Here is a 10631-nt window from a genome sequence, read left to right as displayed (position 1 = left end):
TACTATTACATTTAAAATGTGTTGTAATGTGCAGTGGATTCATATTATTCTTATTTCTTTAATATAAATGATTTCCAAAATATCATTTTAAATGACCATGAACAATTTCTTTATTTTTAATTGAATAATTAACCAATGATTTATTAATTATGAATGTATGTATTGTGTGCATCCTTCATGTCATGACCCTGCTCCACCACAAGAGACGCAGTCGTCCAGGATTTCCCCCAGACCCTCCCCATAACCAGATAACAACACAGGGTGTAACGCCTCCGTGTTTCTCTACATTCTCACACCTGTTTCCCCTCTTTGTAATATTTAACACTTCAGACAAAACCAAAGCAGCTCACCTGAGAAATGCTCTTCAATCTGGAACCGTTTCTGAGGCTTTATTCCGAACACACAGATCCCTATAAGGTGTTTATAGGAAGTGCTGCACGTAAAGTTACTGTGTGTGTGTGTGTGTGTGTGTGTGTGTGTGTGTGTGTGTGTGTGTGTGTGTGTGTGTGTGTGTGTGTGTGTGTGTGTGTGTGTGTGTGTGTGTGTGTGTGTGTGTGTGTGTGTGTGGGTGGGTGGAGCTTCTCTTGTTTTGCTGTCTTGTGTTTTCTCTCTCAGCCTCACAACAGAGAGGAGGACCGGGGAGGAGACAGCCACACACGGCACCGGAGGACCCTGATTGTACCGGCTGGAGCCCCGGAGCAGGAAGCACACATTACCCCGGGAGCTGCTGGATCTATCCGTGCGTTAAAAAAGGAGTGTTTCGCTGAACCCTGCAGGATACAGGGGGGGTATCACCGTCACATTGTCCCGCAGGAGGCGGACTGTGGAAATGGATGTTAGTGCGTGAGGGGAATACGAATGCGTCCTGGGATTAAAACTTTACTTCCAGGGCTGGATTAAAAACAAAAACAGATATTGAAACGTGAAAATGGGCAACAGCTTCTCCAACATCTCTGCCTTCCAGTCCCTGCACATCGTCATGCTGGGGCTGGACTCTGCGGGGAAAACCACGGTGCTCTACAGGCTGAAATTCAACGAGTTCGTGAACACGGTGCCCACCATCGGCTTCAACACCGAGAAGATCAAGCTGAGCAACGGCACCGCCAAGGGCATCAGCTGCCACTTCTGGGACGTGGGGGGCCAGGAGAAGCTGAGGCCCCTCTGGAAGTCCTACAGTCGCTGCACGGACGGCATTATCTACGTGGTGGACTCGGTGGACGTGGACCGGCTGGAGGAGGCCAAGACCGAGCTGCACAAAGTCACCAAGTTCTCGGAGAACCAGGGCACCCCGCTGCTGGTCATCGCCAACAAGCAGGACCTGCCCAAGTCCCTGCCGGTGGTGGACATCGAGAAGCAGTTGGCCCTGCAGGAGCTGACCCCCTCCACCCCCTACCACATCCAGCCGGCCTGTGCCATTATAGGCGAGGGTCTGCACGAGGGCATGGACAAACTGTACGAGATGATCCTGAAGAGGAGGAAGTCTCTGAAGCAGAAGAAGAAGCGGTAGCACCAGCTGGGACTGGTTTAGTTTACTGTGCAGTGATTCGTTGTGGATTAAAAGTCAGATTTCTGCAGATTAAAGTCAGAACAAACTGTATGAGGTGACCCTGGAGCCGAAGAGAAGCTGCTGGTGCTGGGACTGCTGCACCACAGGTTCACTCTGCAGTGATCCTGGATGAAAGCTGAGTGCTTCTGCAGGATTTACAAATACAACCAAAAAGACAGAAACACTGGACTGTTCAGATCAGCGTGGGGGAGTACGGGAGAGGATTAGGGCCACAAGAGGAAAAGATGTTTGGGATGTGAGTGAAAGTAAAAATGTGAATATAGCTTTGGCTGTTGGGATTAAAGTCAGAATTGCATAAAAACTGACTTTTATTCCCAAGTTTTCTACATTTTATCAAACTTTTGGGGGATTTCTGACTTCAATCACAGATATTTTTGTGGTCTCCGCCCCAAAGCATTTCCTCACCTAGCCCCGATCCTCCTCTGTAGAGGAAGAGGAGCGGCTGGCCCGCCTTATCTGCTGCTTTAACCACAGAAGAAGAAGCTCACTCCATGGCATTTTGATTTCCACCCCACAGGAAGTCCAGCTGTGGGGGTTTGGTTTTGCACGTGGCTCGGGTCACTCTGTTGTGTTTTTTTTGGGATAATCTGTGAATCATGCTGACTGTTTTTTTGTTTCCTGTGGGAGCGTTGAAGTAGCCTTTCCTCTGCTGGTGGACGGAGGTCAGGGTCCACCACTTTGCACTTTTCATTTCCCACAACCTAACAGACACTGTATGCATAAATATAGAGGAGCAGATCCAGGTGCTTTATGTACTAAAGAAGCCAAAATTGAAGTATTTTTTGAATATTAAAAGATGAAAAAAATCCACAACTGTTCTTCTTCTTTTGCACCAAGAGTGTGTCGACCTTTAACCTGCAGGATTTCTTCATCCAGGTGTGGTTCTGGCGGGGTCACAGAGCCTGCAGAGAGGTTCAAACTAACATTTCTGTCTCCTGCACATTTAGAGCCGGAGCTGGTTTTATGGATCTGCAATGCGGTGCAGAGTCTACTGCCTCACAGCAGCAGCGACCACCGTTACAGATGTATGTTCTGAGTGCCGTTAATCCTCCTCTGAATTATTTGACTTTTATTCCCGCATTAAAAAGCCTGTTTCCTGTGTGTGAGCTACATCTAAAAGCTGCTGAATCAGCGTTTCTGCTCAGCCTCAGAATTGTTCATCATTTTCTGCACGTAAATTACAAAATAGTGTTTATTATTCAGGATTAATGTGCCATTTATTTCCTGCAGTAAGGGATTTATTGGCTTGGTCCATAAATCCTCAAAATGTCCCCAAAAGCATAATAGAAGTTGAAGGAAATCAGCGAATTGTCCCATTTTAAGAAGCTGGTGACTGTTTTTGTTGTTTTTCTGTAAAAACATGAATGAATAATAGATTGTAAAATGAATCAATTATTCAGCTTGAATTCAAAGTATACTTTACTCCTTCAGATTTAGATTTGACGTAAAAACATACGCAACATATTCATGGATTCATTCCTGTGTGGAGGTTCGACAAAAACCAAACAGAGATGAGAGGACAGTCCTAGAAATGATGATGAATTTGTCTATAGTACAGCGATAGTGTTTTCTTATTTCCTGTAAGACTGATCTCCTGCCGACACCAGCATGTGTCCTGAAAGGTTTTTATAGAAGAAACAGATACAACAAAGGCATCCTAATTTACACTCCAGAGCTCATTACGAGGATTCCTTCACACACAGAGCAAAGGAAACAACACCCGAGAGATATTATACAAAGAGAGAAGAAACCCCGACAAAAATGGACCTTTTATTCTTATTTTCAGGTTCATGTTAGTATTCAGTGCCTCTACTGTCACAGGCCTCTGCAGACCATTGACATGCACTAACACCTACAGGAGAGGGGATACACCCCAAACAGTACCTTCAACAGAATGTTAAAAAAGCCTTTGGATTCGGATTTGGTTCCATTTTTGAAAGCCTGCACGCTGTGAATGTGATGCTCGGAGAGGTTTCCCCTGTCATTTCAGGACTACACGTCGCCATGGCAACAGCGTAGCAGAACCAACCCATAATTTTAGAAACCGGTTTCTCTTCCTTACTTCCTTCCTGCAGCACCAACACCTCTCCCCCCCCCCCCGAGACACACACACATCATGTCTTCCCCCGCAGAGGGTCATGCATGTCATGTCTGCACCGTGTTTGAAGCCTGATGGTTTCATTTTCAAGTACATTTACTCAAGCCCTGTAATTAATGTTGAGGTACTTGTACTTTACTTGAGTATTTCTATTTTATGCTCCTCTGTACTTCTACTCCCCTATATTTCAGAGGTAAATGGAGTACTTTTACTCCACTACATGTATTTAATTTAGTTGCTAGGTAGATCTGGATTAATGATGGTGAATATAATCCCTTAAATCAGACTGTAGTTCACCTGCAGTAAATCCAGCAGCTACCCTGCAGTATACAAAGCCATTCAAACTAGCTGCACCTTTACCAGCTCTGAGAACACTTTAATGATCAATCATTATAAAACATATCAGAGATATTATTCTGAAATGGACCAATCAGACAATGACTACTTTTACTGTCGCTACTTTAAGTACATTTAGAGGAGAGTACTTTCTACTTTCACTGGAGGAACATTTAGAATACTTTTACTGTGACAGAGTATTCCTACACTCTGGTACTTCTAATTTACTCAAGTACAAGACCTGAGTACTTCTACTTTACTCAAGTACAAGATCTGAGTACTTCTACTTTACTCAAGTACAAGACCTGAGTACTTCTACTTTACTCAAGTACAAGATCTGAGTACTTCTACTTTACTCAAGTACAAGATCTGAGTACTTCTACTTTACTCAAGTACAAGACCTGAGTACTTCTACTTTACTCAAGTACAAGACCTGAGTACTTCTACTTTACTCAAGAACAAGACCTGAGTACTTCTACTTTACTCAAGTACAAGATCGGAGTACTTCTACTTTACTCAAGTACAAGACCTGAGTACTTCTACTTTACTCAAGAACAAGACCTGAGTACTTCTACTTTACTCAAGTACAAGATCGGAGTACTTCTACTTTACTCAAGTACAAGATCTGAGTACTTCTACTTTACTCAAGTACAAGATCTGAGTACTTCTACTTTACTCAAGTACAAGACCTGAGTACTTCTACTTTAACTCAAGTACAAGACCTGAGTACTTCTACTTTACTCAAGTACAAGACCTGAGTACTTCTACTTTACTCAAGTACAAGACCTGAGTACTTCTACTTTACTCAAGTACAAGATCGGAGTACTTCTACTTTACTCAAGTACAATATCTGAGTACTTCTACTTTTAAAGTAAAAAGCTTTGGGTCATTTATTTCTTTAAATGAGCCAGATTTCCGGCACGGTTTCAGTTGTAGTTCATCTTTATTTGTCTCCAGTCTGTGTTGACTCAGAATTCATGTGGAGGAAAGTTCACCCCTGATGAGCGAACACAAAACAAATACTCTTATTATTTGTCCTTCAAAAGTCCCCGTGATATCCTAGATATACTGTTTGCAGGAACCTTGTCTGAATATGTCGTGTGTCTTGGTAAAAAGGTAAGGTTTATTGTCGACCACAGCTGCAGTCTGCAACAGAAATGCGTACAAGGTGCAGCAACAACAGACATTTCTCCTTGTGAGATTGAAGATACTGTATACATCAGGAGGAAACTATTTAAAGTCATAAATCCATTAAAAATAAAGTATTGCGAAAGGCTGGTAAGAAGACATCTATAAATCTATATAAATAGTAATATTTGATACATGTAAAATATTAGATAGCGTCTAACCAGAAGTGCCAAACAGCACAAAGTGCAGTTTGTTTGAGTTTAATACAAAAAGTTGACAAAAATGCAACAGTCCCTCCTTTGGCCTCTTTTTGAAACTGGTCTAGATATAATAAAATGTAGTATGTGATGCAGGTTGTCTCCTCTCATTAGGGGCTGGTGCAGTGAGGATCTGCTTTTAAATTTGACCCACTTGTCACTCTGAAACGTGCTGGATAGACGGAGGCAGGGCAGATGTGTGCAGCTCAGATCGGCCTATAAAACCCTCCAAACACCCGATGCCTCCAGAGAGAGGTGTCCTTGTTTCTGTCAGAGGAACAGATTTCACTTTCAGCAAAAGTAGCTGAGCATTCACAACCTGCAGCACAACAAGCTGCAGAGCCGCTTCTCCTTGTCTTTTTTTAAATGACGCTAATGTGTCGTAGCACTGCAGGTCGAGCACAACATCTACTTTGGGTAAGGCTGCCTTTTGAGATGTTCAGTGTGCCAGACTGGGAGATTATAGAATCAAATTCTTGTATTGATTTGGACAAGAGACATCATGACATGTTGGAAACAGTGATAACAGCCACTGATCACATACCACGAATAAAGACCAGTTGAAGGACAAACCAGACATTATGTTCTTGCAGGGAACAAGTCAGAATAAGCCCCCCCCCACCACTCCTCCTGCAGTCCTTGTTGTTGTTTCCATCAGCTCTCCAATTATCTCCTTAAAGCAGGAACAGAGTGTCTCTGCTGGAGCAAAACTAACTGCTGATTACAGAGCGGCAACAATCACAGCAGAAATTAAAAGATTAAACGCTGACAGTGCAAAAGCCCGACAGCAGAGTCTTTCTATCGTCTCCCGGAGGCCGAGGGTTGTGGATAAATTAATACCAGCCTGGTTCACGTTTGTGTACTCTACTGAACCTTCGAGGTACAAGAGCGGTGGATAAAACTGGTTCTCTTGGGAACTTTATATCACAACAGAGACATTGTTGCATCCCTTAAAGAGAAGGCAGAATACTTAAACAGCCTTTAGCTTAGCGGTGGTGAGGTGAAGTCATGTGACTGTGCTGTAGTTCCTTTATAGCCCAACATTAGCCTCCTTTAGCTTAGCGGTGGTGAGGTGAAGTCATGTGACCGTGCTGTAGTTCCTTTACAGCCCAACATTAGCCTCCTTTAGCTTAGCGGTGGTGACGTGAAGTCATGTGACCGTGCTGTAGTTCCTTTACAGCCCAACATTAGCCTCCTTTAGCTTAGCGGTGGTGACGTGAAGTCATGTGACCGTGCTGTAGTTCCTTTATAGCCCAACATTAGCCTCCTTTAGCTTAGCGGTGGTGAGGTGAAGTCATGTGACCGTGCTGTAGTTCCTTTATAGCCCAACATTAGCCTCCTTTAGCTTAGTGGTGGTGACGTGAAGTCATGTGACCGTGCTGTAGTTCCTTTATAGCCCAACATTAGCCGCCTTTAGCTTAGCGGTGGTGACGTGAAGTCATGTGACCGTGCTGTAGTTCCTTTATAGCCCAACATTAGCCTCCTTTAGCTTAGCGGTGGTGACGGGAAGTCATGTGACCGTGCTGTAGTTCCTTTCCTAAACCTGCACATCTTTTTCTAGTTATGATCAAATAAGGTAAATTCTGAGGGTCTTTTATTCCCTGATCTAGCTCTTGAGTTTAGTATTGTTGCCTCCCAGTTCTCTGCTCCAGTTGATCACACAGCTGCACCTTGTTACTCATTAGTCCCTCAGCTGTTTGACTCTTACCTGTGGTATGTGCTGTCTGCATACCTCAAGCATTCAGTCTCTTTGACTTTGTCGAGGCTGAGTTTCAGTTGAGAGAAAAATCCAATCAAGATCAAACCCTGTCTGTCAATCAGTAATGGAAAGTAGATTTGATCTGCTGTTGAGGAACTTGTACTTTACTGAGTTTTTCCATTTTCTGCAACTTGATACTTCTATTCCACTTCCTCTCAGACGGAAATATTGAGCACTAACTTTTTACAGCATTAACAAGTCAGATTTAGACTGACAATATAAAATACAATCATCAAATCATGTATCATGCCTCATATAGGTCCATTTATGATCCCTTGGACAGTGAGAAGCAAATCAGCTATCTGTTACCTGCTGCCCTGTTAAAGGGATGCACACAATAAAGCATCAATCATTGTAATAAAGTAATGTAAATATTAAAACTAGAGGTGCAGATTGGTTACTTTCACTCAATTAAGATGTTAAATGCATGGCTTTTACTTATAAGTATTTAAGTGAAACATCTGAATACATCGTCCACCTTTGCAGCCAAAATACAGCTAAGTTTCAAATGCATCGTCTCCACTGTGCACAAATAAAGACACGCACATGCATACAAACATTGGTGCCTAAATATATATTTGTTAAACACACAACCCCTAGTGCAGTGTGTTTAATATCTGGGACGGTGCATGAGTGTTTCCATGCTGCCGATGATGGATGTCCGCTGGCAGCCTCACAGAGCTGCTGTTTGATTATGCGCCGTCTGACAGGCCTCTTTGTCACCCGATAAAATGCATAATTCATCCACACTTTACTAAGCAGGAAGCCAGAAGAAAGGCTTGTCATTTCCTCAGTGTGTGTGTGTGTGTGTGTGTGTGTGTGCGTGTGTGTGGGACTGGGGGAAGACGAGTCCCGGTGCCAAGATGAATGGTCTGGACTCGGAGCGTCCCTGAAGGCCTCGTCTCCATATAGAGGCATGTTTCAGCTCCCAGACTAAACTACAGCAGCGACACGTCCTTCAGTCTGCTGCAGGAACACAGAGCAGCAGAGTGTGGAGCACCACAGCTTCTGCACCGTGCAACCATACCAGATTAAACGCACAATACATGTAGTTATCGTGCACATGTGCTTTCAGATACTGGACAGTTTCAGCTGCAGAGATATGGGAGCAGTATAACATTTCAGTTGTGGTATGAACCTTTTCATATAGGTTTTCTTTAAAGCCCTCTGTAAATGCAGAACTAGTGAACAGCGGTGGTTTGAGATGTACCTTCGCTAGATTGCATAATCATTGCGCAATCTTGTCACCTAGATATCCAGATATTAAGACACCTGATTGATCATTTTCATTACCAGTAACAGTGCGTATTGTAGTCACTGCCTGAACTCAGTTCACTGTTTTTGTGCTTTCTGTCACTATCTGTCACACCAGTTTGCGTTGTATTTTGAAAATTCTTCACCCCTGCTTCCTGTCTGTGTTTTCCCTCCTGTTTGTTCACCTGGTGCCTTTGTGTCTTATGTGAACAGTTGTCTGTCTACATTAGATTGAAGATATGAGGTCCATTGTTGCACAAATGAACAGACAGCCGTGCCATTGCTTTACGTCTCTTCTGCTCAATACTTCAGACTGCAGAAGGACTTCCTGAATATGATTCAGATTCCGAAATGTTGTCCGGTTGCCACTTATATCCATGTATTTTGACATGACCTTAACAAACCTTGACCAAAAGCTGTGCACGTCAAAAAGCTGAATCGTGCTTTTGTTGGTCCTACCTTGAATGTTCTTTTTGCAGGAAAACTATTTTGAGGAGACCATCGGTGCGGATTTAGTTGAGAATCAGCAACTTCAGACCCAGCAGATACCATTTAATGTGATGAAGATCAGGTAGAAATGCGTTCTATCTTATCTTATGTGCTGTAGTGGTGAGTAGCCGTTAGCTTGCGAGCTAATTCTGCTTGATGTTTTGTGTTTGTCAGCAGGGTCACGGAAAAACTACAATTTTCATGAAACTTGGTGGAAGGGGGTAGCAGTGGCTGAAGAAAAACCCATTACATGTTGAATCCGAAATGAAGGTGCGGTTATTAACGGACTTGGCGGGACTCTTCACACTCACATTACCCCGCATTTCTTTTCTGCAGGAGTGAAATATATGTGTTGGCTCAATGTGAAACAGACACATACTCCTGAAAGATGTACAGGCTGTGAAACTAAAGACTATTCAGGCTGAACACAGTCAAGGTGTCTGGTGCTGTCTGGGCAGGGCTGAGGGGGTCCTGGCACTGCTGCTGTTGTATATTGTGGAGAACACACTGACACATACCCTCACATGCAGCACTCACAATGGGGAGGAGGCAGAACAACAAGAGCATGACCTATATATGCCAGGGACACCCGAACAATGCACGTCTTATCAACCCTCTGAACTCACAGTAACAGCTGCAGGAGAACCGGGGAGGAACGCTCTCTGAGATAAAGCCCCTGCAGAGACTCAGCATGCTCCCTGAAACCAGAGACCTAAGGCCACAGACTCTGGAACCGCTCTAGACTATTTGGGAGATGGTCTAGTCTTACCCCTGAAATATATATTCAGTTGGACAACCTCCACATATTGATTACACTTTAAGATTTAATGTTGGGCTATAAAGGAGCTACAGCACGGTCACATGACTTCACGTCACCACCGCTAAGCTAAAGGAGGCTAATGTTGGGCTATAAAGGAACTACAGCACGGTCACATGACTTCACGTCACCACCGCTAAGCTAAAGGCGGCTAATGTTGGGCTATAAAGGAGCTACAGCACAGTCACATGACTTCACCTCACCACCGCTAAGCTAAAGGCGGCTAATGTTGGGCTATAAAGGAACTCCAGCACGGTCACATGACTTCACATGCTGACATTGGGTGTGATGACGTGTATCCGGCTCATTTAGACACTCAACAAAATGTTAAAACATATTTGTGTTAACCACAGACCTTATTTCGGCTAACCGATTCAGAAAACCATTGACTTCCAGACAAAGGACCAGAAGTTGCAAAATGCTGACTCATTTCACGGCTTTAGGACTCATTCCTGCACCTCATGTCCATCTCTAAACCAATAAAAAGTCATGTTGGCTGGTTCATCCTGTTCAGTTTGAACTGTACCTGAAATAATCCCTCACTGTAAACAGATGTTTGTTAATGCAGAGCTCTGCAGCTCCGACTGTAGTCTCTATAAATAATTCCCCTCCTCTCCTCCTGAGACGGGAGGGAACACGATGAATGGTAGATTAGTTTTGTGTCGGGTTATGAATAAGTTACGGCGGCTTTGAGGTTGTGACTTTGATGTGGGAGCGTGCCGAGGAGACCGGGGTTATCTGGAAGTCAGAGATGAAGGTTTGTGAAGGGCTTCATCCTCCTGCAGACTCTCTGATGCCCTATTTTCTGCTCGCCTCCTCCCACTCGCCTCGGTGTTCCCCCTCGTCTTATTTCTGTCAACCTGGACACCTTTCCAAAGACGCTGACATTACCTTTACTGTTATATCTGCTGTGATTTACGAAAATA

General features: G+C 43.8%; 1 protein-coding gene across 1 annotated transcript; it reads left to right on the top strand.

Moving 5' to 3' along the window:
• Nucleotides 1-352: 352 nt before the first annotated feature.
• On the top strand, nt 353-2402 carry LOC134867795 (ADP-ribosylation factor-like protein 4C). The gene has a single exon (XM_063888615.1). It carries the CDS (start codon nt 929-931, stop codon nt 1505-1507), a length of 579 nt encoding a protein of 192 aa, XP_063744685.1. The 5' UTR covers nt 353-928; the 3' UTR covers nt 1508-2402.
• Nucleotides 2403-10631: the final 8229 nt, after the last annotated feature.

The sequence above is a fragment of the Eleginops maclovinus genome, chromosome 7, assembly GCF_036324505.1.
Source record: "Eleginops maclovinus isolate JMC-PN-2008 ecotype Puerto Natales chromosome 7, JC_Emac_rtc_rv5, whole genome shotgun sequence".
In the NCBI taxonomy this organism is placed as follows: Eukaryota; Metazoa; Chordata; class Actinopteri; order Perciformes; family Eleginopidae; genus Eleginops; species Eleginops maclovinus.
This window is presented reverse-complemented; position numbering and strand designations above follow the sequence as displayed.

Bases quoted from the DNA above. Each gene is read 5' to 3' on its own strand.
- LOC134867795 (XM_063888615.1), top strand. From the start codon at position 929: ATGGGCAACAGCTTCTCCAACATCTCTGCCTTCCAGTCCCTGCACATC.